At 44.6% G+C, this 27100-nt stretch overlaps 1 protein-coding gene across 1 annotated transcript in view; it reads right to left on the bottom strand.

Moving 5' to 3' along the window:
- Nucleotides 1-27100, bottom strand: part of LOC126413132 (lutropin-choriogonadotropic hormone receptor-like) — a 932298-nt gene that overhangs the window by 20366 nt on the left and 884832 nt on the right. The window contains exons 19-22 of the mRNA XM_050083024.1: nt 24363-24367; nt 23919-23978; nt 23507-23711; nt 12780-13023 (exon numbers count right to left, since the gene is read on the bottom strand). Coding sequence (XP_049938981.1) covers nt 12780-13023; nt 23507-23711; nt 23919-23978; nt 24363-24367 — 514 coding nt within the window. The remainder of the gene's footprint in view (nt 1-12779; nt 13024-23506; nt 23712-23918; nt 23979-24362; nt 24368-27100) is intronic.

Genomic DNA, 27100 nt, shown 5'->3' on the forward strand with positions numbered 1-27100 from the left:
GGAAGCAAAAATTAAAAATCTTAAATGGGAAAAAGACTGAGAAATCTTGCTGAATATGAACAAAAATGGCCACATTAATACCCCTCGCCGGCTGGTGTGGCCGAGCGGTTCTAGGCGCTACAGTCTGGAACCGCGCGACCGCTACGGTCGTAGGTTCGAATCCTGCCTCGGGCATGGATGTGTGTGATGTCCTTAGGTTAGTTAGGTTTAAGTAGTTCTAAGTTCTAGGGGACTGATGACCTTAGAAGTTAAGTCCCATAGTGCTCAAAGCCATTTGAACCATTTTTTGAATACCCCTCGAAGTGGAGAAACAGGGGATAAACTTTATGTAGTAGACATGAACCTTCAGCTGCTTTTATAAGTCTTATTTTATTTGTATCGATTTCAGTGTTACTTTACACCATAGCGAGGTCCCTGTACAATACTAGGTCATCAAAACGATATAGTATAATTTGCTGGCCCATATGGCGATGACGATGACGAATGCAATAAGGCAACGGCAATTGCAGACAGAAATTTCTCTCTGTATTCAGAACCGGGACTCATCTGAGACGGCGATGTGGTGTCAGCCCTGTTTTCATTGCTGTCTCTGGAGGCGCCAGTGTCAGCTTGCCTTTCTCTGTTGACACGTCAAAGGACGTTGCAACAATGATCGCCGTGATGACAATCTGTGGTGCTGCAGACGGCGTTGCACTGTCTATATGGATACTTGTCTTGCTGCAAACATACATTTCCTGACTCAAGGTACGAGACGAGGTGAACGAGCCCGCCTTATTGGACGGACAATACGTCTACTTCTCTGTCGCAAGTCGCGTGGGAGCTGAGATACTGCAGGTTGTAACAGACGTGGGAACTCGATGAACGTGAGAAAGCAATATCGCAAAGCGATAAACTGCAGTCTCAATAGGCCACGCTCCTGTCGCTGTTGAATTTCGTCACATGCTGATAGAATTTCTAAGTGTTACATGAGGCGTAACTAGGGACAAAAAAATAGTTGTATTTTATAGTGAAATTCGGTGTTAGTTTTTGGTCCTATTCAATGTTATTCCTTGGCATATTCGTGGCTGTTTTTGGAAATTAGTTAACACTTTTCCAAATTCGTCATTATTTATTTGCCAAATTCAGTGTATTTTTTGTGATATTCAGAATAATTTTTTTGGCGAATTCGGTGTCTTTTTTCCACATTCGGTATCATTTTATGCCAAAGTAGATGTTGTTTTGCCAAATACAAGATAATTTTTTTTGCCAAATTCGATGTTAGTTTTTACCAAATTTAGTATTATTTTTACCCCATCTAGAGTTATTTATTTCCCAAATTTTGTGTTACTTTCCCGCTAAGTTCGTTCTTATTTTTACCCAATTCGGTGGTATTCTTTTTCCAATTTCGGAGGAATTTTTTGTCACATTTGGTATTATTTTCGTGCCAAATTCGGTGTTTCTTTTTCGTCGAACTCGATGGTTTTCTTGCCAAATTCTGTTTTATAGCCGAATTCGGTTTTATTTTTATCCAAATTCGGCGTTTTTTGTTGAACTCTATGTTATTTTTTACCAAATTCGGTGTTATTTTTTTGCCAAAGTCGGTACCTATTTGACAAATTTTATGTTTTTTGACAAATTCGAAGTTTTTGCTAAATTTAATGCTTATTTTTCCAAGTTCAATGTTCTTTGGGAAAACTCAGTATTCTTTGCTACTTCGATATTGTTTTTTTTGCAAAATTTCGTTTTATTTTTGCTCATTTCGTGCTCTTTTCGTTGGCACATAGAAGTTCGTTACGCAGCAAATGAACTGAAGATTATAAACGGACCTCATCCTTTAGGAGATTAGAAGGCAAAATGCAATTATAACATTCAATATAGTTACGAATATTAGTAAACTATTATCCTCAGATTTATAACAATTTTATATGACAAAATGACATAAATCGAGATCTTTCGTAAAAAAATCGTAGTTTTCGCGTCATTTCGCTAAAAAACGCTAATTTCACGTTATTTTCCGCGCTGTGGTTTGCGCGAAATTATCCTGTCCCTAGGCACAACACGCTCTTCTCGTAAACAACCAATAATTGACTGAGATATCTGAATGAGAAACCAATTATGCAGGCTTTCCTTACTTATAGAATGTAGATGGCGTTACTTCTAGCTACTTTATGCGGCAGCGCTGAGGTGCTAATCATTTTCATACTGAACCATGTACTACACTTCGTGGCTACTCCAATAACGTATCTTGAGATTGTAAAGTTCTGCAAATAGTATATTAGTGTTTTTTACTGTATTGGCATCACTTTTATGTAAAACTTTATATTTTAAGTGATACGTACAACAGACCATGTCGAAAACAAGATGAACCTTGACAAAGTAGAAAAATACTAGGAAGATCTGGAAATCAGACTGTTAAAAAAGTTCACAAGAATAACATAATAATCGTGTTGGGAGACTTCAGCACCCAACTGGGTAACGAGAAATCATTCCGAAAAGTTATCAGAAACTATCCAGCTCATAAGAGAGCAAACACAAGTAACTCGAGATTAGTATCACCATACCCAAACTTGGGAAAGTTTGAAACTGGTCATGTCACCTTCTCCAGATATAATTTTTAAGAAATCAAGAACATTACAGTCAACAGAGAAATGGAAGTTGATTCAGATAACTATCCAACTGAGATCCACACGAAATTTTTCCAAAACATAAAATCATGAAATAAACAGTACGACTAAGAGAGTTAATAACAAAACTTTGAAGAAAAGAGAATGTGACTTTCAAAAGATGCTGAAGGAAGTGATAGTGATGTCAACAGCTGTACAGAAACAATTTTACATGTTGCATTTCAAATATGTCCAGAGAACAAGCATAGAAAGCAAAGATGGTGGAATAATAAACGTGAAGAAGCAGATAAAGAAAGAAATTTTAGAACAACTAGTATAGTAGGAAAACAAGCAGTAATTGGGAAATCTGTCAGTTTGAGAAGAAGCGAGCAGGTAAAATTATTAGAGTACAAAAAAGGTGCTTTGAAAAGGAGCAACTTGAAACTATAGAGGAACACTTAAAATAATGTTGTAAAAGATACTGCTGCAAATCGTTCATGAAATCTGTGTCTGGGTACATTCCGTAATCGCTATGCTTCAGGAAAGTAAATGGAAAACTTGCCCTTAACGATGAAGAAAAGTGTAAGCTTCTTGCAGCACGTTTTGAGAAGCTATTGAACTGTGAAAAACCGACCAAACGCCTAGGATTCAATGATAATATGTCACCTGAAAATTCGAAAATCTTCAACCAACGATATCGTTAACAATTGCTACGACACGACATATCCCCAGGGTGTAGGACAGTTCCACAGCAAAAATTCTAAAATGCAGTGGACATCTAGAGGCCTGGGACACTGAAATACGAGTAATCCCATAAAACTGGAAGGATGCATTAAGTTGTTGGAAGTCCCCTGCAGAAATGCTGAGCCACGCTGCCTCTATAACTGTACATAATTGCGAAAGTGTTGCCGGTGCAGAATTTTGTGCTCAAGCCGACCTCTCGATTATAACCCGTAAATGATCGATGGGATTCATGTCGGGCGGTCTGGGTGCCCAAACCATTCGCTTGAATGTTGTTCAAACCAGTCGCGAACAATTGTGTCCCAGTGGCATGGTGCATTATCACCTATTGAAATTTCATCGTTGTTTAGGGACATGAAGTCCATGAATGGCTACAAATGGTCTTCAAGCAACCGAACACAACCATTTCCAATCAATGGTCGATTCTATTGGACCAGAGAACCCAGTCCATTACATGTTCATACAGCCCACATTATTATGCAGCCACCACCAGCTTGCACAGTGCCTTTTTGATAACTTAGGTCAACGACTTCGTGAGGTTTGCGCCACACTCGAACCCTATCATCAGCTCTTACCAGCTTAAGTCGGGGCTCATCGACCTCGATATGGTTTTTCAGTCGTCTGGGGTGCAACTGATATGGTCACGAACCCAGGACAGGCATTGCAGGCGATGTCGTGCTGTTAGCAAACGCACTCGCGTCGGTCTTCTGCTGCCATAGCCCATTAACGCCAAATTTCGCCGCACTGTTCTAACGAATACGTTCGTCGTAAGTCCCACGTTGATTTCCGCGGTTATTTATCTCAGTGTTGCTTGCGTGTTAGCACTGACAACTCTACGCAAACGCCACTGTGTTGTCCATGGTGAGAAGTAATGCCTAAAATTGGGTATTCTCGGCGCACACTTGACACTGTGGGTATCGGAATACTGAATTCCGTAACGATTTCCGAAATGGAATGTCCAACGCCTATAGCTGCAACTACCATTCCGCGTTCAGAGTCTCGTAATTCCCGTCGTGCGGTCATAATCACGTTTGAAAACTTTTCCCATGAATCACCTGAATACAAATGACAGCTCCGCCAATGCACTGCCCTTTTATACCTTGTGTACGCGATATTATCGCCCTCTGCATATGTGCATATTGTGATCCCATGACTTTTATCATCTAAGTGTAGCTTAAAGATTGAACAAAGCAAACAAACATTTCACGTGGTCTATTGCGTAGTATTGGAGTAATAGGTTAGGTTAGGTTAGTGTTGTTTAACGTCCCGTCGACAACGAGGTCATTAGAGACGGAGCGCAAGCTCGGGTTAGGGAAGGACGGGGAAGGAAATCGGCCGTGCCCTTTCAAAGGAACCATCCCGGCATTTGGCTGAAACGATTTACGGAAATCACGGAAAACCTAAATCAGGATGGCTGGAGACGGGATTGAACCGTCGTCCTCCCGAATGCGAGTCCAGTGTGCTATCCACTGCGCCACCTCGCTCGGTTGGAGTAATATTTGAAGTGATTACAACAGTCATTAGCTGGAAAATAACTTTAATCAGCCATACCATTTAACAGTCTTAAAATAAATGTTTAAATTTTGGTTAGCAGAAAATGTTCAAATGTGTATGAAATCTTACGGGAATTAACTGCTAAGGTCATCTGTTCCTAAGCTTACACACTACTTAACCTAAATTTTCCTAAGGACAAACACATACATCCATGCCCGAGGGAGGACTCGAACCTCCGGCGCGACCAGCCGCACAGTTTGGTTAGCATTCTAGGTTTTACATGTTACAAGACTATGTTAATTCATGTACGCATTTGCTAATAGAGCACCTTTATAAAGAAAGTAGGCTGCAGATTAATTTCCGTGATCATTTTTTAAGCTTGTTTATACAGAACCATACAGATTATACTCTTAGTCCTTAAAGTGAGGAAGTGTTTCATTTAGTTATTTTTGTTAAATGGTGTCCTACACTTAAGAGGAAATTTAATACTGTAATGGAGACTTGAATCCATGAAAAAATTCACATGTAAATGTTAGTGAAGAAATTTAATTATAGTTTTGACATTTTGCACTCAAAGACTGGAATTTCCTTCCTTGCTACCATTTATGTCCGATTTAGTCTGTAAACCGTGCTATTTCCTTGCAACAGCTGTTTTGTGAGACCTAACGAAAAAGTTTTAAAGTCTACACTCCTTATAAACAGCTTGTACTGTAATCGGCGTAGGTAGAACACAGTTTCTGATCACTCGCACTGGCGGCCACACAGAGACCAGTGGACCAGTAGAACAAACAGGTGGCTCCTGCTAGCCATAAGCCAAGCCAAAGAGTGAAGTGAAAATCGCGTGTTCAGACAGCCCAGGAAGCGATCTGAATCGGAAATTATGTAAGTGATAATGAATTTTTAATATATCACGTTTTTAAATCGAACTAGAAGGTCTAAAATAGCTTCTCCTAGCCCCACACAAAACCTTAAAGCCATACGGTTCTCAAAATCCGTGATTTTGAATTTTTAATAGCTATGAAAATACGTGGGAAACTTGAAAAACGAGGAGCGCGTGCGGTACATAGTATTGATGCATGTCGCGGTACTTCCTAAATGATGCACGTATATATAGTTCACCTCCTTATCCACGTGCCCCCGTTTTTGGTAGCTATTAAAAATCCGCAATCACAAATTTGGGGGATTAAGAATCCGTATGGAGCGAGGAGAAATATTATACTTCTTAGTCCTATTTAAAAATGTAGTCTATTAGAAATTAATTGTTACTTAAGTAATTTTTTTGTGCTTTTTAGCGTTGTGTGTGTGAATTTTTCAATCGATTTCAAACATAGTGAGGGGATTATAACAGAGACATTTGGTAAATTTCAGGTTTATTTAAGTTTCTCTTTACCTGACTCCGTCAATATATTGCTTCTTCCTACGTATAATTCGGGAAAAGATCGTGAAGGTAAAAATTAGAGAGAATCAACATGACACGGAAGCTTACCAGCAAGCGTTCTTGCTGTAGACCACTTCTGACTGGAACAGGAAAAGGGAGAAATGACATTCGTGTAAAAAGCATCCGCTATCATACATCAGACAAGAAAGCTATGTAGAATGTTTCAAGTCTCTGGCTCATGGGAAAGTTTAAATATCAATTGCGAAATTTGTAGCGAACAGACAGACAGACAGACAAGAGAGCGAACTACGTAATAAAAACTTGCTAAAATGAATATATACCAGATTTGGTTTAAATTATTCCAGGCAGCCCTGAATTAAGCTTTTATATCACTCCTTTTCACTCCCACCATCAGCCGTAGAGGTGCTCGTACTCGTTTTATTTTTCCAGGTTGCAATTGGTACGTTTACACAGTTTGGTAGAAATTGCCTCAGACATAACAGTGGTGGACCAATAAATCGAATGGGTTGCCACAGTCCCTTTGTGCAGCATGTAATTTGCGCAAAGTGCGACTGTAGGGACTGCGACGCAACCTGCTACGCACAGCCATCGTGCAGGAAGTCCAAGCGGACAGGCGGTGCCCTACGTTATGCATCTTGCTCACCACGGTCCTCCGGATAGCCCTTCAGGGGTCCAAAAACCTGGTAATCCGCAGGAGCGAGATCAGGGCTGTATGAGGAATGCAGTACGATCTGAAATCTCGATCTCCTAATGTCGGCAGGAGTTGTAGCGGTGGCGTGAGGGCACGCGTTGTCGTAAAGGAGAACAACGACTCTTGACACAAGTCCTCTGCGACTTCTCCTTATTGCTGGCTTTAGCTCGTTATTTAACATGGCGCTGTACCGGCCACTGTCCAGTGTTTCACCCCTTTGCTGACGGTACTCCAAACTTGGCTTATTCGTATCCCAGAAGCGGGTGAAAAGGACCTTTCCGCAGAGGGCTCATATTTGAATTTCTTCTAGGCTGGAGAAGACGTGTGTCGCCATTCGGGAGACTGTCTTTCACTTTCTGTTTCATAGTGATGCACCCAGGTTTCGTCTCCTGTGACGTAGCGTGTCAAAAAAAAAAGTTCAAATGTGTGTGAAATCTAATGGGACTAAACTGCTAAGGTCATCAGTCCCTAAGCTTACACACTACTTACCCTAAATTATCCTAAGGACAAACACACACACCCATGCCGGAGGGAGGACTTGAACCTCCGCCGGGACCAACCGCACAGTCCATGACTGCAGCGCCTCAGACCACTCGGCTAATCCCGCGCGGCAGTAGCGTGTCAGAAAGTTGTGTACTTCAGTCTTGTATGACGCCATAAATGATGTGGCAACCTGAAAGCTCATCATCTTGTGTTTACCAGTGAGCATCGTGTACACAAAAGAGGGTACTTGAGAATCTCGCTAATACTGCTAGTATGAGCGGATCCAACACTGATATTCAGTTCTCTGGCTGAAACTTCGACAGAAATACGTCGGTTCTCACAAGTCATGGCGTTAGCGCGGCCTACATTCTCGTCTACATCTAAATCTACATGGATACTCTGCAAATCACATTTAAGTGCCTGGCAGAGGGTTCACCTTCACAATTCTCTATTATTACAATCTCGTATAGCGAGCGGAAATAACGAACATCTATACCTTTCCGTACGAGGTCTGATTTCCCTTATTTTATCGTGGTGATCGTTTCTCCCTATGTAGGTCGGTGTCAAAAAAATATTTTCTCATTCTAAGGAGAAAGTTAGTGATAGAAATTTCGTGAGAAGATTCCTTCGCAATGGTAAACGCCTTTCTTTTAATGATGTCCAACCCAAATCCTGTATCATTTCTGTGACACCCTCTCCCATATTTCACGATAATACAAAACGTGCTGTCCTTCTCTGAACTTTTTCGATGTACTCAGTCAGTCCTATGTGGTTAGGATCCCACACCGCGCACCAGTATTCTAAAAGAAGACGGATAAGCGTAGTTAGACAGTCTCCTTAGTAGATCTGTTACATTTTCCAAGTGTCCTACCAAAAAAAAAAAAAAAAAAAAAAACAGTCTTTGGTTAGTCTTCCCCACAACATTTTCTATGTGTTCCTTCCAGTTTAAGTTGTTCGTAACAACCGTGCTGAGACGACCAGAGCGTTGCTGATTTGAGACTGACGCAAGTCCACTTTTAAAGGCATCTACCCCCTCGTACACCCTTCTCTCACGATTGCAGGTATCTACAAACCTTTCCAACATCCGCCTATGGATTTGTCGAGGTTTTTACGCCATCCGAACATACAAACCGTATTACTGCTAGCTGTTTTCCTACGGTGCTGACAGCTAGGAACGCGGCCATTTTCTTTCAACTGCCTTTCCTATTCAGCTTGTCATGCCATCCGTCGGCGTATTTCGGAACGTTCTCAAAGGATGCATCTTCACTTCCCGAGCGTTTCAAATGCTTGACATGTTACATCTATATCTACATTTATACTCCGCAAGTCACCCAACGATGTGCGGCGGAGGACACTTTACGTGCCACTGTCATTACCTCCCTTTCCTGTTACAGTCGCGTATGGTTCGCGGGAAGAACGACTGCCGGAAAGCCTCCGTGCGCGCTCTAATCCCTCTAATTTTACATTCGTGATCTCGTCGGGAGGAATAAGTAGGGGGAAGCAATATATTCGATACCTCATTCAGAAACGCACCCTCTCGAAACCTGGATAGCAAGCTACACCGTGATGCAGAGCGCCTCTCTTGCAGAGTCTGCCACTTGAGTTTGCTAAACATCTCCGTAACGCTATCACGGTTACCAAATAACCCTGTGACGAAACGCGCCGCTCTTCTTTGGATCTTCTCTATCTCCTCTGTCAACCCGACCTGGTACGGATCCCACACTTATGAGCAATGCTCAAGTATAGGTCGAATGAGTGTTTTGTAAGCCACCTCCTTTTTTGATGGACTACATTTTCTGAGGACTCTCCGAATGAATCTCAACCAGGCACCCGCCTTACCGACAATTAATTTTATATGATCATTCCACTTCAAATCGTTCCGCACGCATACTCCCAGATATTTTACAGAAGTAACTGCTACCAGTGTTTGTTCCGCTATCATATAATCATACAAGAAAGGATCCTTCTTTCTATGTATTTGCAATACATTAAATTTGTCTATGTTAAGGGTCAGTTGCCACTTCCTGCACCAAGTGCCTATCCGCTGCAGATCTTCCTGCATTTCGCTGCAGTTTTCTAATGCTACAACTTCTCTGTATACATCTACATCTACGGTGCGTGGCGGAGGGTACCTCGTACCACAACTAGCATCTTCTCTCCCTGTTCCACTCCCAAACAGAACGAGGGAAAAATGACTGCCTATATGCCTTTGTACGAGCCCTAATCTCTCTTATCTTATCTTTGTGGTCTTTCCGCGAAATATAAGTTGGCGGCAGTAAAATTGTACTGCAGTCAGCCTCAAATGCTGGTTTTCTAAATTTTAACAGTAGTGATTCACGAAAAGAACGCCTTCTTTCCTCCAGAGACTCCCACCCGAGTTCCTGAAGCATTTCCGACGACGCCTTCCCGTACATCACTCGCTTGATGATCAAACCTACCAGTAACAAATCTAGCAGCCCGTCTCTGAATTGCTTCTATGTCCTCCCTCAATCCGACCTGATAGGGATCCCAAACGCTCGAGCAGTACTCAAAAATAGGTCGTATTAATGTTTCATAAGCGGTCCCCTTTACAGATGAACCACATCTTCCCAAAATTCTACCAATGAACTGAAGACGACTATCCGCCTTCCCCACAACTGCCATTACATGCTTGTCCCACTTCATATCGCTCTGCAATGTTACGCTCAAACATTTAATCGACGTGACTGTGTAAGGCGCTACACTACTAATGGAGTATTCAAACATTACGGGATTCTTAGTCCTATTCATTTGCATTAATTTACATTTAACTATATTTAGAGTTAGCTGCCATTCTTTACACCAATCACAAATCCTGTCCAAGTCATCTTGTATCCTCCTACAGTCACTCAACGACGACGTCTTCCCGTACAACACAGCATTATCAGCAAACAGCCGCGCATTGCTATACACCCTATCCAAAAGATCATTTATGTAGATAGAAAACAACAGCGGACCTACCACACTTCGCTGGGAAACTCCAGCATCATCCGCGAAAAGCCGCATGGCACTTCCGACACGATCTACTAGGTCATTTACATATATTGTGAAAAGCAATGGTCCCATAACACTCCCCTGGGGCACACGAGAGGTTACTTTAACGTCTGTAGACGTCTCTCCATTGAGAACAACATGCTGTGTTCTGTTTGCTAAAAACTCTTCAATCCAGCCACACAGCTGGTCTGGTATTCCGTAGGCTCTTACTTTGTTTATCAGGCGACAGTGCGGAACTGTATCGAACGCCTTCTGGAGTCAATGAAAATGGCATCTACCTGGGAGCCTGTATCTAATATTTTCTGGGTCTCGTGAACAAATAAAGCGAGTTGGGTCTCACACGATCGCTTTTTCCGGAATCCATGTTGATTCCTACAGAGTAGATTCTGGGTTTCCAGAAATGACATGATATGCGAGCAAAAAACATGTTCTAAAATTCTGCAACAGATAGATGTCAGAGATATAGGCCTATACAGGGTGTTACAAAAAGGTACGGCCAAACTTTCAGGAAACATTCCTCACACACAAAGAAAGAAAATATGTTATGTGGACATGTTTCCGGAAACGCTTACTTTCCATGTTAGAGCTCATTTTATTACTTCTCTTCAAATAACATTAATCATAGAATGGAAACACACAGCAACAGAACGTACCAGCGTGACTTCAAACACTTTGTTACAGGAAATGTCGAAAATGTCCTCCGTTAGCGAGGATATATGCATCCACCCTCCTTCGCATGGAATCCCTGATGATGCGCTGATGCAGCCCTGGAGAATGGCGTATTGTATCACAGCCGTCCACAATACGAGCACGAAGAGTCTCTACATTTGGTACCGGGGTTGCGTAGACAAGAGCTTTCAAATGCCCCCATAAATGAAAGTCAAGAGGGTTGAGGTCAGGAGAGCGTGGAGGCCATGGAATTGGTCCGCCTCTACCAATCCATCGGTCACCGAATCTGTTGTTGAGAGGCGTACGAACACTTGGACTGAAATGTGCAGGAGCTCCATCGTGCATGAACCACATGTTGTGTCGTAGCTGTAAAGGCGCATGTTCTAGCAGTACAGGTAGAGTATCTCGTATGAAATCATGATAACGTGCTCCATTGAGCGTAGGAGGAACAACATGGGGCCCAATCAAGGCATCACCAACAATGCCTGCCTAAACGTTCACAGAAAATCTGTGTTGATGACGTGATTGCACAATTGCGTGCGGATTCTCGTCAGCCCACACATGTTGATTGTGAAAATTTACAATTTGATCACGTTGGAATGAAGCCTCATCAGTAAAGAGAACATTTGCACCGAAATGAGGATTGACACATTGTCGGATGAACCATTCGCAGAAGTGTACCCGTGGAGGCCAATCAGCTGCTGATAGTACCTGCACACGCTGTACATGGTACGGAAACAACTGGTGCTCCCGTAGCGCTCTCCATACAGTGACGTGGTCAACGTTACCTTGTACAGCAGGAACTTCTCTGACGCTGACATTAGGGTTATCGTCAACTGCACGAAGAATTGCCTCGTCCATTGCAGGTCTTCTCCAGTCGCGAGTCATTGGCTGGAGTGTTCTGTGCTCTCTAAGACGCCGATCAATTGCTACGAACGTCTTCCTGTCGGGACACCTTCGTTCTGGAAATCTGTCTCTATACAAACGTACCGCGCCACGGCTATTGCCACGTGCTAATCCATACATCAAATGGGCATCTGCCAACTCCGCATTTGTAAACATTGCACTGACTGCAAAACCACGTTCGTGATGAATACTAACCTGTTGATGCTACGTACTGATGTTCTTGATGCTAGTGTTGTAGAGCAATGAGTCGCATGTCAACACAAGCACCGAAGTCAACATTACCTTCCTTCAAATGGGCCAACTGGTGGTGAATCGAGGAAGTACAGTACATATTGACGAAACTAAAAGGAGCTCTAACATGGAAATTAAGCGTTTCCGGACACATGTCCACATAACATTTTTTCTTTATTTGTGTGTGAGGAATGTTTCCTGAAATTTTGGCCGTACCTTTTTGTAACACCCTGTATATTGTGAAAAACAATGGTCCCATAACACTCCCCTGTGGTACGCCATAGGCTACGTTAACGTCTGTAGACGTCTCTCCATTGAGAACAACATGCTGTGATCTGTTTGCTAAAAACTCTTCAATCCAGCCATACAGCTGGTCTGATATTCCGTAGGCTCTTACTTTGTTTATCAGGCGACAGTGCGGAACTGTATTTAATACTAGTAGTTTGCTGTTACTTTTTGAATTGCCCTCGTAATAACTGACAAGAGGAAGAGTGTTAGACGCGGAGCGGCAGCGCCGTGACTTACAGGGCGCGACGATGGAGGCAGCCGCGGCCGCCGCCGCGGCCGCCACGGCCGCCGCCTGCGCGTGCCGCGCGTCGCTGGAGGCGCTGGAGCGCGACAGCTTCCAGGTGCTGGTGCTCGCCGTCGTCGCCGAGCCGGACGAGTCGTTGCGCGAGCTGGACAGGTTCGAGTCCTGCGACGTCTTGCGCGTCACCAGCCACGAGGAGGCGCGCCGCTTGGGGTCCAGCAGCCGCATCGGGATGCCGCAGTGGTGGTGCGGCGCCGCGTGCCGCCACGAGTCCGACCGCGAAGAGCTGCGAACGCCGAGAAAGCTGACGTCAGCGCGCACAGTAGCAGCAGCAGCAGCAGCAGCAGCGGTAGGCAAGCGTTCATGTTATAGCGCCACTACACTGAGCATTATAATCATTTTCGAAACCCCATAATTGCCCCCCAATTGCGACGTCTAAGTATGAAATTTGACTCAGTGGTGCCTACAGTCTTCGCCTGTAATAGTGCAAACGCGCGGCACCCTGCGACGTCACCCTCGGGTTCGGAGACGCTCCAAACAGCAGTACATCTACATCTACGTCTACATAAATACTCCGCAAACCACCATACGGTGCGTTGCGGAATGTACCTCGTAACACAACTACCTTCTTCTCTCCCTGTTCCACTCCCAAACAGAACGAGGGAAAAATGACTGCCTGTATGCCTCTGTGCGAGCCCTAATCTCTCTTATCTTTGTGGTCTTTCCGCGAAATATAAGTTGGCAGCAGTAATATTGTACTGCACTCAGCCTCAAATGCTGGTTCTCTAAAGTTCCTCAGTACCGATTCACGAAAAGAACGCCTCCTTTCCTCCAGAGACTCCCACCAGAGTTCCTAAAGCATTTGCGTAACACTCGCGTGATGATCAAACCTACCAGTAACAAATCTAGCAGCCCGCCTCTGAACTGCTTCTACGTCCTCCCGCAATCCGGCCTGATAGGGTCGATACATGCGAAAAAAGACCAAAGCTCGGAGGTTCATATGAGCTGTAAGGTCGCTTAATGATGTCACATTGGCACCAAATTTCATCACATATTGCCTAAGCCACCGTGGACATGTCATAAGAAGAGAAGGTCCTAACCGCCCATCCTAAAAAAATGGCTCTAAGCACAATGGGACTTAACACCCGAGGTAATCATTACCCTAGACTTAGAACTACTTAAACCTAACTATCCTAAGGACAGCATACACATCCATGCCCGAGGCAAGATTCGAACCTGCGACCATAGCAGCAGCGCGGTACCAGACTGAAGCGCCTAGAACCGCTCGGTCACAGCTTACCTACGTGTCACTATTTCTTTTGACATCTCTGCAATGGAGGCCAGAACCGTGACACTCAGCGTTGAAGTCACACGGTTTTCGTATGGCTGGTCGGGGAAAACATTTCAGACACACGTCCGCTCGAACTGACACGATATGACCTCAGGGGTGGCATAAAGAGCGTCAATTAAACCAAGCGTTTCCCTGGTGGGTTGATTCCCACCCATTTCGCGGTTAAAAACGACAGTTTGCAGTGCGATGAGTGACAGACAGATGTTCTTGACAACATTAGACACTGCTGACACCCTTTCTGTAATTCAACCCTCTCTAAAGACCTCGTGGGGCTGCAGCCTCAGTGAACGTCATCCGACCCCTTTGGAGTGTAGCGCGACCACGAAGTGGGTCATATGGCTCTGAGCACTATGAGACTTAACATCTGAGGTCATCAGTCCCCTAGAACTTAGAACTACTTAAGCCTAACTAACCTAAGGACATCACACACAGCTGGCAGACGTGGCCGAGCGGTTCTAGGCGCTTCAGTCTGGAACCGCGCGACCGTTACGGTCGCAGGTTCGAATCCTGCCTCGGGTATGGATGTGTGTGAGGTCCTTAGGTTAGTTAGGTTTAAGTAGTTCTAAGTTCTATGGGACTGATGACCTCAGATATTAAGCCCCATAGTGCTCAGAGTCATTTGAACCATCACACACATCTATGCGCGAGGCAGGATTCGAACCTGCGACCGGAGCAGTCGCGCGGTTCCAGACTGAAGCGCCCAGAACCTCTCGGTCACCGTGGCCGGTGCGCGACCACAGTTCTTGCTCTGGTATACAGGGTGGAACGCTAGGAACTGTTCAAAATCATTCTGAAGCAGCAACGGGTGTGTATGTGTTTTCGGCCCACCTGTATCGCACCCTCCTCTGGTATTATTATGCATGACTGCAACATCAGTTTGGCAACACCGACGCACTGATATTGTGCATGTTAGAAATTTCAGAAATTTTGGTCGCAAATCTGCGGGGTGGCTCCACTAGCTCCTGAAGGTTAGGCAACCGCCTCGAATTCCCTCTTGTTGCAGTTTTCCTACGTTTATACACTGCAGCAGCGGCCAGGCTGAATTGGTGTCGAAGTTTCTGACAGGTACGATCCCTATTCTGAATGTAAGGTCCGATCGGTCGCAAAATGGAAACCACCATGAAAATAAAAGATGTTTGATTTGCAACAGTTAGCTGCACTTCCAGCTATTTCTCTACATAGTCGCCGCTCCGATTTAGACATTTCTCGTAGCGTTGTACCAACTTCCCGACACCGTCGTCATAGAAGGAAGCCGCCTGTTCTTCTTGCCAATCCTCTACGATGGCCTACAGGTCGTTGTCTGTGCCAGAACGTTGTCCTCATAGCTAGTGGTTCATGTCAGCAGAGATGAAACTCAGGGAGAGTCTATTATGGGCTCTGTTGTGTGCGATTAAACACTTCCTATCGAAAGCGCTGCAGGAGCGTCTTCACTGCCCTTCCAGCGTGCGGCCGAGAATTGTCATGCAGAAGGAAACGTATGACAGTTATGTTTTGTGGGTTGCATGAATTCAGGCGAAATGTCACACCAGGCCCTCATACTTGGCGGGAGACACTATTGTTCTAAGCATCTTTACGTACTCACTGCGCACTCTGAACCGAAAAGAGCGACGTGACGCGATCGACACACATACTAGAGACACTGCCCAACACATCTGTGCAAAGCTTAATCGGATTGTCACTGTGGTTTCCATTCCGCGCCCCATCGGATCTCGCCTTATGAATAGCCCTCGTATATTATTAACATGCTCAATAAACGTGGTGGTGTGTCACCGAAGGTGATGCCAAACTGGGGGTCCTAGAGGGCCCTTTGCCGTTTTATTGATGCACATATTAATGTTGCACTGCCCAGTGATCCCGCCACAGGATGGCGGAAAACAGAAGGGTTGATTGGTTCAAATGGCTCTAAGCACTATGGGACTTAACATCTGAGGTCATTAGTCCCCTAGACATAGAACTACTTAAACCTAATTAAACTAAGAACATCACACACATCCATGCCCGAGGCAGGATTCGAACGTGCGACCGTAGCAGCCGCGTCAGAAGGGTTGATAAAGCATATAAGTACCCTTTGCTGATTCAGATCACGTTCAAACTTTTTGAATGGTTTTCAATGGTTCCTCGTGGTTCCAACCCGTACACTAGTGCAAAAATTATGGGCACGCTATAGTCCAAACGGGTGCGATCACATATAATTGAATGCAGCTACATAGCGTTCTTAGGAATGAATTAAAACGTCCGACGGCGTCAACAGTGTCAACCTTTGGTGTTATCGACCGCGACATGTGTGGGAACCAACGCCCCAGGAAAAGAGATGATTTCGTGGTTTCAAATGGTTCAAACGGCTCTGAGCACTATGGGACTTAATTTCTGAGATCACCAGTCCCCTAGAACTTAGAACTACTTAAACCTAACCAACCTAAGGACATCACACACTTCCATGCCCGAGGCAAGATTCGAACCTGCTACCGTAGCGGTCGCGAGGTTGCAGACTTTATCGCCTAGAACTGCTCGGCCACTCCGGCCGGCGTCATGGTTTCACTGATGCCCTTTATGCCACCCCCTTCCCCCTCTTGGTGCCTTTTCGAGTCGATTATGAGCGGCGGTGTGTCCGAAACGTTTTCCTCGGCCACCCATAACAAATCGTGTGATTTCAATTTCGGATGCGCGGTTCTGACCTGCATCGCAGAAACGTCAAAAGAGGGGTAAAATGACCGAGAGTGACATCACAGGGTGCCACGCTTTTTCACCATTACAGAGGACGTTGTAGGCACCTTTGAGCCATATTTCAAAGTTATGCGTCGCAAAGGGAGGCAATTACAGGATTTCGAAAAAGTGATCCTTTATTTGTCAGATTTTTGTCGGTTGGGATTAACTCCGTTTAAGTGAGGGTAGGGGAATGTCTCCAACTCGTGCACTGTCCATGGGAAAATTAGTTGTGATTCCTGGTGTGTCTTGACCGAGTAAAGCAATCAGATTCGTCGCAACTTGCAAGGGGTTGTAAACAGACTACTTACAAAATATAAGAATTAGACAGTGATAAAACACATGAGACGAAGGTCATCAACAAAATATTAATATACAGGGCTATTATAAATAACTTGTTCGTTTCCAAAGCCCAATATTTTCCAAAGTAATACATGTACACATGTGATAGAATCATGAATAGAACCATAAACTCACCAAGGTTGCATTTTACATTCTACAGATGTTCTGTGAGGTTACAGATGTACATGAAATACTGGCATTGCCAGAACTGTAGGCAAGGTTAAAAAGCATGTAGTTCACATTCGTATACCTTCTCTTCCTCCTCTTCACTTACATGGCTCGCCGTTGGCAATCGTACACCAAGATCTCAAAAGCTCCAAGTATGTCATTTTAAGGGATGACAGTTCATCCATCACTACAGCCCTCCTATTCAGGTCGTCATAAAGTTAAACAGAAGTCACAGTACCTTGGGCATCATCCTAAATGGTCGCATGGCCACTATTTCTGAACAAGATTAAAGACAGAATGGACTTTAGGCGATGACAAGGCAACTCATGGAGAAGTACAGAAGGCAACTCAGACTGTTCTACAACAATCTACCACTGAAACCCAGGCAATACACTGACAATGCCATTGGTAACACAGTCCCTTTTTGGCCGCTATCACTGATTACTGACATTTCACTGACTGGACTTTAGGCGGTGACAAGGCAACTCATGAAGTCCAACGGCAGTCACGTACGTTCCATACCTTCTGTAGCAACATGCTGTCAACGGTCATCACAGCAAAACGGATGCGTTCGCTGAGCTGATTACTGTTCTTGGCAGTTGGGTTACGTAAACACGGTCCCCAATGTACCCCTACACTAGAGCTTGCCAGGCATTAATACAAAATAACCATTACTACGAGAGTGCTTTGTTTGCGAGTGCTAGTATTCAATACGACGACAATATCCGTCTTATCTGGCGGCAGTTGACATTGGATAAAATTTTTAGTTATTGTAGAATTTAATACGAATAATCTGAATGTCTAAAATTGGCACTTGCGGTAGGTTCATCGATCAACAAAATAAAGTGACTCTGAAATTCTAGCCTTCCAGATAAGATCACGAAACATGAACATATATTTTGAATTCATCGCAGTCGGATTTCTATTAGTATTTCTTAAGTGCTTGAGCGATAAGAATCCGTAAATAATTCGCAGTTATAAATGAATTCGCACTGTCGATCCTTTTATGCATTTCACAGTTACGTTGCCCTAGAATGCATTCCGCATAACTACGGTCTCAGTGATAAGTTGAGCCGTTATCAGCGAGTAGAACGGAAATGGCTATAGCGGTGTTTGAACTAGGACGCAAACATCTCTGGAATGTAACTCGATCGACAATTAAAGTTATGGAAACCTAGGAAAAGGATGATTCGAAATAAAGTGATATGTTGTACCTCTAAAGGAAAATGTCACAAGACTTTAGAGGTCAGGTGCATTCTGGAGGGAGACGGCTCAAACCCGCTCCGGGCCATCCTAATTTAGGTTTTTCGTGTTTTCCCAAAATCGCTTCGGCACGGCCGAATTCCTTTCCCATCCTTCCCTAATACGATGGGACCGATGACCTCGCTGTTTGATCCCTTTCCCCAAAACAACCAACCAACCGCAAACCGCGCGGAACACTAGTTGCGTGTTCCCAAAGTTGAAAGAAGCCGAAACGGTTTAGCGTCGATAGCGACTTGCGCAACCGCGTGTCGTGCATGTACAGTGGCCGGAAGCGCAGTTTCGAAATTTGGTTTCGCAACCTAGTGTCATTGTGTAGCCTAGCCTTTACAGAGCCAACTGGAGTTCAGTAGTGTCGCGGACCAGGGTCCTTAGAAAAATAAGTTTTGGCAGTAAGCCCCCTACGATGCTAATGGCAGATACTGTGACGTCGTTAAGGAACAGCGTCTACCTCGGGAACAGTGCTGTAACATGTGGACTGCGCACTTATGAGATGTATTTGTGTTAGGTTTTAGGTTCTGCTAAAATAATGAAATGTAAATTGTTATTGTGCTAGTGCTAGAATTTTATTGCTACATCCTGTAACTTGGCTAACTTTTAAGCGGACGCTGCTGATTAAAAAAATGTAGACATGTATCGAATCGAAACACGCAAACGAAGCGTACAGTATAGTCTGTCTTTGCAGTTTTCCGTCAAAGTAAATGGTCGAAATGAGCATACAGTATTCAAAGTCGGCTCTGAGAACAGTTTTAACCTGTAAAAAAGATATATATAAGGTTCATTTTCGTTTTGTATTCGTGAAAAGGTTAAAAAACTTCAACTAATAGGTGGACACTGTCTTTTTCACTCAAAAAATTACGCAAGAGCCTAATCTGCAAAAAGCATTCGAATTATGACTGTAACTCCATCTTCTGTCTGGAGTATGGGACTACGGCTGGTCAATATCCAATGACTGGTATTTTTTATTGAGCATTTTAATTAGCTAATATATCTAAAATATCCTTCAGTATACTTGGATGACAACTGAATCTGCTGTCTACCTAAATACGCAAGGTCGACGCTGCAGATGAAGGATATCCGAGTTTTTCCTTTTGAAAATTGTAAATTTTCTGCGAAGCGACGCGCAAAATAATCAACTCGTCTAGGTCTTCTTTCATGGATCGAACTCGTTCTGACCTCAGTAACAATCTTCTGACTTGATAAGGTGATAATATTTTCCCCAATTCGATTAATTTCATGAGACACAGTTGTATTTTTATTATTTTAGTCATCGTACAGACGTCGTTACATCGACGACAACTGATTTTGAAAATCTCGCAGTTTCGTGCACTCGTTTTTCAGTTGAGCATTTTTCCGTTACAATGCCTCTGTCGAATTCTGTACTCTGACTTGAATCGTTAAAAATAACTTCATCTGTAAATATACACTCTCCTTCATTGGTGAAAGCTTTTCTAAAGTCTCTGTGCTTGTTGTATCTCACATTTGTCCTTTCTTGTGTTGGACGTGGTGTGCCATCACTGGCGCTACTAATACAAGGCAAATAACACGATGGAAATGAGTCATTCTCTTAAACTCTTGTTTCGCCGGTAGATTTAGCAGCTCCGCACAGAAGTCTCCAACATAATCATTTTTTTTGAAATGACGAGAACGTGTTCTAGGAAGTACAGTATTCACAACGTATTTTCTACAGCATTTCGACAGTTAAATGTTTTGTACCCATACGTCGCGAAGGAAAGCAAGAAGCAGTATTTTAATTGATTTAATGTTGCAATTGTGAGTACTACAGCCAACAACAGCACAACCTGGCATTCTTTGGCCACTCTCTAAACTCTTTCATTTCTAAATCGCTCATTACACAAAAGTAATGAAGCGAAAACACCACTCACGAAATGACACAGGCAGCATACACCAAGGTGACAAAAGTCATGGGATAGCAACGTGAGCATATACAAATGGCTGTAGTGTTGCGCACATAAGGTAGAAAAGGGCAGTGCGTTAGCAGAGTTGTCACTTGTACTCGAGTGATTCATGTGAAAATGTTTCCGACGTGATCATGGCCGCAAGACGGGAATGAACATACTTTGCATGCGGAATGCTAGTTGGTGCTAGATGCATTGGACATTCCGTTTCGGAAATCGTTAGGGCATTCAATATCCTGAGATTCACAGTGCTTAGAATAGGAAATTTCAGGCATTACCTGTCACCACGGAGAACGCAGTGGCCCACGACCTTCACTTAACGACCGAAAGCAGCAGCATTTGCGTGGAGTTGTCAGTGCTATTAGAAAAGCAACGCTGCGTGAAATAACCGCAGAAATCAATACGACGATCGTATCCATTAGGACAGTGAGGCGAAATTTGGCGTTAGTGGACTATACCAGCGGACAACAGACGCGAGTGCCTTTGCTACCAGCACGACACCGTCTGCAACGCCTGTCCTGGGCTCGCGACCATATCGGTTGGAACCTAGACGACTGGAAAGCCGTTACCTGGTCAGATGAGTCCCGAGTTCAGTAGGGTTCGATTGTGGTGCAGATCCCACGAAGCCATGGATGCAAGTTGTCAACAAGGCACTGCGCAAACTGGTGGTCGCTTCATAATGGTGTGGGCTGTGTTTACATGGAATGGACTACGTGCTCTGGTCCAAATGAACTGATCATTGTATGGAAATGGTTATGTTCCGCTACTTGGACTTCATGTTCCCAAAAAACCATGGAATTTTTATGGATGACAGTTCGTCTTGTCAGTGTGAGACGTAGCGCCGTATACCGATCCTGCCTTGGAGGCGGTTAAGTGGGAGATGTGTCTCAGAGCTGATAGAGGACAGTATTGGATAGGGGACTGTGATTTAGTATCGATTGTGCCCACTAGAGTGCACTAAAGTAATAGAATGTTTTTCATAAACTGTTCTAGTATTTTCATAAAGTGTTATTATGTCTTTTTGTGTATGTGAAATGTTATAAATGGGTTTTAGCAGTATGAATGATGTGTGAGTGTGGTTTAAGGTTAATATGAAGATAATTGTTTAACGAGTTATGTAGTGGGATTTAGTGTGGGAACATTTCGATGAAGTATGGATGTGGACAAAGGGGATTTTTGTTAAATAGATTTGTAAAGTAAGTTTATGGTAAAGGGAAAGTTAATTCAGATATAAATAACAATAGTAAATAACTTTATGCATAAACAAAACTTCACCATATTAGATAATTACGTCGGTAAAAAGTGCAGTCGTTAGGTTTACTATTTTGAGATTGGTTATTGATGAAAAGTGCGGACTGACGCGGGAGAATGTTGTTTTGCTATTGGCTGTTGAGTAAACTGACCAATGGTAAAGCAATATTCTTCGCGCACCTTTCTCTGCTGGTAGAGAAGACTTAGAGTATTCTAGAGAGGAGTCAAAGCATGGCCATGAAACAGTTCGGACGTGGGTAGTAGCAGCTCCGAAGGAAATGATAAGTTGCCGGTTCTAGCAGCGTTTCATACATCAGAAGTGTTGTAAAGTGACGGCATAATTATTCCGATGGGTATGTAGAAATTTCGGAATTTTTAAGTGAATTTTGTGACGGGAAAAGACATAAATTCCGCGTGGCGTATTGAGCAGGTCGGTGGCTAAAAACTGTGACTGCATTAGATACCGACAGACTTAATATATGTCGAGCATTCTCAATCAAAAACAATCCGCATTTTTGTAGCTATTAGGTTTTCGGGAAATGCAACACCATAAACTTGCTAACGTGAGTGAAAGGTATTGTGAGTGACTGTGTTAAGACTAGCACGGGCTTGGCAGTGATACTTGTTCAACTAAGTTTCAGAATAAGGACAAAATTGTCAACCTTTCATTTCGTGTGAAAACTTTCTCCCGAAACGTAGATTAGTGACTTTAATTGCAGCCTGGTTCACGTCTAAGTACAGTAGGTTTCGCTCGGCTTCCCTGCTGATGATGGCTGTGAGCACTATGGGACTTAACTACTGAGGTCATCAGTCCCTAGAACTTAGAACTACTTAAACCTAACTAACCTAAGGACATCACACACATCCATGCCCGAGGCAGGATTCGAACCTGCGACCGTAGCGGTCACGCGGTTCCAAACTGACGCGCTTAGAACCGCACGGCCACACCGGCCGGCCCTGCTGATGATCTGCTGAGACAATGTTCACAGTTAGGTGCAGGTTCGTCGTACAGGGACGGAAGGAACCGTGCCGCCGCAACTGGGCCACAACTGTTTGCGATTCAAGCGAATGGTTTGGCAGCCCAGATCGGCCAACGTGAATTTGTGGAACAAAGTGGAGAGATTAGTTTGAGCACAAAATCTTGCACCAGCAACACTTTCCCAATCATGGGCGGGTATAGAGGCAGCAAGGCTAATTATTTCTATAGGGGACTTCCAGTGACTTGTTATCCTGGACTCGGGTAGGCGCGCTGGCCCCGGATCGAATCCGCCCGGCGGATTAACGACGAGAGGTAATGTGCCGGCCAGCCTGGATGTGGTTTTTAGGCGGTTTTCCACATCTCGCTAGGTGAATACCGGGCCGGTCCCCACGTTCCGCCTCAGTTACACAGCTCGCAGACATCTGTAGACATTCACACTATTTTCACGGATTCCACTAGACACAGACAGTTGAGGTACACTAATTCCGTCCTGGGGGGTACAGAGTGGCGGCAGGAGTGGCATCCAGCCACCCCTTAAAATTAACATGGCAAATCCGATTAACCATGGCCGACCCTGCGTAACCGCGGGACAAGGCGCAAGCGATAGACAATAGAAATAGAGTTCCAACGACTTGTTAAGTCGATGCGACGTCTGGCTGCTGGACTACGCCGGACAAAAGGAAGTCCGACATGATATTAAATGACTTTTGTACCCTTACTGCATATCACACGTACAATGGCAGAAACGCGTTTGCATCTGCGCAGCGGTTACTTCCCACCCGGGAGGTGGGCCTACCTGAAGTTCTCGGAGGAGGAGACGGAGGAGGCGCGCTTGTGCTGCTTCTGCTTCTGGCGCTGCTGGATCTCGGCGATCTGGTAGGCGTACTCGTCGGAGCGCGCGCGCCGGCCCGCGTACCGCCGTTCCCGCCGCACGCAGCGCAGCAGCCAGCGTGCCTTGCCCAGCAGCCAGCGCCGCGGCGCCGCCTCCGCTGCCTCCGCCGCTCCCGCGTCCCTGCCCCCGCCTCCGCCGCCCCCGCCGCCGGAGCCGGGCCGGCGCCCCCTGGGGGCCGGCGCCTCCCTCGCCGCCTCCCGCGCCGTCGCCAGCCCCAGCGACGACAGTGCCGGCTCGGAGCCCGCGGAGCCACGGTGCGCCCCCACGCCCACGCCCACACCCACGCCCACGCCGGCTCCCTGCGCTGCCCCCGCACGGGCCGCCGCCGCAGCCGCCACCAGCGCCGCCGCCCCCGCGTCCGACAGCAGCTTGCGACCTGTGCAGCGAGCAGTCTGTCAAAGTACAGCCGCAACTGTCCTACAAAGCAAAGCGGTCCATACTGTAAACTAAAAGATAAACAAGATCGTAATTTGTTACTAAAAATCACATTACTGGTTTAGCCACGTCATTACCATCGCCGCATGCGGAATATATACAAAAATATTTAGCCAAAAGATACGAAACAGAACATTTTCGTGATATATTTCACATGTGTCGAAGGAAATAACGTCCCAAAATCGGTAATCTCATTACCGATTATAATTAAATGTTTCTCTGAGACATTTAAGTCTCTTTTTATTATGTACGATAACGATCGAAGCAGACGAAATGAATTAAAATTATGCAGCGCCCGGGACTTTTTTTTTAAACCTCTAGCCACTGCATCTTTTTTTAAATTTTATTTTCCTTTTTTTTAAATCTCATTTTGTTCTAGATTGTTCGTTGAATTTGTTCGTGGCGGATGTCCGATGACGCCTGTTCAGGTTGATCGTTGATTCATTTACTCAGTTTTTTTGTTATGGAGGGTAGCTAAACCCTCTGACCGAACACGCTGAGCTACCGTGCCGGCGAGACTCGAACCCAGGTCGTCATGATTGGTAGGCAGAAATGCTAACCATTACACCACCGCAGAACGACGGACCACGATGCTGCACAAAGTGCCTAAGCTGAGTGCCCTCCCTAACACACACTTCGATTGATTTTTCCTTTACATATTGTCACTACTGCTAGGGCTCTCCGATATTGGACGCCGGCATAGTAGCTCAGCGTGTTCGGTCAGAGATCCGGTTGGCCTCTGTAATAAAAAAACTGAGTGGAAGGATCAACCACCGAACTTGAACAGGATGTCTTGCGACATCCGCAACGACCAAACACAATGATTAAAAAAAAAAATTTAAAAAAAGAGGTCAGCGCGACAGAATGCGAATCCTAAGGGCCCGGGTTCGATTCCCGGTTGGGTCGGAGATTTTGTCCGCTCAGGGATTGGGTGTTGTGTTGTCCTAATCATCATGTCATCCCCATCGACGCGCAAGTCGCTGAAGTGGCGTCAAATCGAAAGACTTGCACTCGGCGAACGGTCTACCCGACGGGGGGCCCTAGTCACACAACATTTTATTTTTTACTGAACAAAAAACTGTGTTGCATGCCTCGTTGATGACATTTGGTTAATCATTAAGAGATGTACATGAGTTTTTGCAGGCATTATTATGTTCACACTGACAATACTAATGTTTTAGTAAATATTTTCAATTCCAATCGACCCAGTCTACACTTTTTGGTAGTTCTGAAACTCAACCTCATATAACGTAGTGAACTGACGGAGAACGGGGATGATGATGAAAGAGATATGATTTACAGAGGAATGAAGGGTCCTTCCTGCAGAATGATTTCTAAGAAAGAGGAAGTTGAAGACGCAGAAGAGACTGAAGAGGAAAAAGCAGATGAAGTACAGTAAAGAGAGAACAAAATTGAAGAGGCAGAAGAAGAAAGTGAAAAAGTAGAAAAAAGAGGAAGGCGGCTAAGCAGATAAAGAAATGGACACAGTAGAAAACGTAAAGGAGAGGAAGAAGTGAAATTATAGGAATAACTGGATAAATTATAGAAAGGAAACAGCGTCAGATTTTGAATGATCCATGTAAAAGACATAGAAATGGCGCATACTCGACGTGAGACAGCGTTACCAGCACCTGAAAGAGTTTGCAAATGGCTTCATTTTGGGTCTCCATTTGGCAGGCTGGACGATTCGTGCCTATCTACGAGGGCCGATTTGTAATGGAGTAAGAGAAATTTTATTTATGAACATAAATTGTATCACAATATGCACATTTTTTTCACTTTTTAAACATAGTCACCACGAACATTTAAACATCTGTCAAGTCATGGGACTAGCTTTTGGACACCAGCATTAAGGATACTCTGCCGCATGACCGTTAGACCAGTTAGCAAGAGTTTCTTTGCACGTGTCATCATTTTTCAAGCGCTTTCCACCAAGAAATTCCTTCAGTTTCGGAAACAGATTAAAGTCTGATGGTGCTAAGTCACGGCTGTATGGTGGATGATCCAGTAATTCCCAACCAAAGTTGTCCAGTTGCGTCCTTGTTCTTGCCGCAACGTGAGGCTGGGCATTGTCGTGAAGAAGAACGACGCCGCTAGAGAGCAGTCCCCGCCGGTGATTTTGAATAGCGCGCCTCAGCTTTAATAATATTTCACAGCACCTCTCATCATGTATTGTCATTCCTCTTGGGAAAAAGTCTAACAGAGGAATACTTTTCCGGTCTCAGAAAACCGTGTTCATGATTTTCCGTATTGAAGGTCCTTATTTGAATTTTCGTGGTTTCACTGGATTGACGTTTATTCTCTGGAGTGCAGCGCACAACCCACGTTTCATCGGTCACAATGTGACCAATGAACTCGCCACCATCCTTGTGATGTCCATAACGGACAAAGAATATGCCGGTCGCTTTGTTTCGTGTTCTTCTGTCAACATTTGCGGCACCCATCGCGCACACATCTTTTTGCTGTGAAGTTTGTCAGCAACAGTGTGAAATACTACTAATCCTGAAACTTGTGGAAATTTCTAATGCAGCTAGTCAGTAGTGAAGCGCCTGTTTTGGCGAATTGCCTCATCAACTTTATCTGTGAAGTCTTCATTCATGACAGCATGCCGCCCAGATAGTTTTTCATCACGAAAATTTGTCCTTTCTTCATTAAACAGCGTACACCATTTACGCACATTTTCATCATTCATTAAACCTGTACCATAACCTTCAGCAAGCTGCCGGTGAATTTCAGCAGACCAAGCGCGGTGGCCGGCCGCGGTGGCCGTGCGGTTCTGGCGCTGCGGTCCGGAACCGCGAGGCTGCTACGGTCGCAGGTTCGAATCCTGCCTCGGGCATGGGTGTGTGTGATGTCCTTAGGTTAGTTAGGTTTAAGTAGTTCTAAGTTCTAGGGGACTTATGACCTAAGATGTTGAGTCCCATAGTGCTCAGAGCCATTTGAACCAAGCGCGGTGGTGCAGTAGTTAGCACACTGGACTCGTACACAGGACGACGACGGTTGAAACCCGCGTCCGGCCATCCTGAGTTAGATTTTCCGTGATTTCCATAAATAGCTTCAGGC

This window comes from Schistocerca serialis, chromosome 7 (assembly GCF_023864345.2).
Source record: "Schistocerca serialis cubense isolate TAMUIC-IGC-003099 chromosome 7, iqSchSeri2.2, whole genome shotgun sequence".
Classification (NCBI taxonomy): Eukaryota; Metazoa; Arthropoda; class Insecta; order Orthoptera; family Acrididae; genus Schistocerca; species Schistocerca serialis.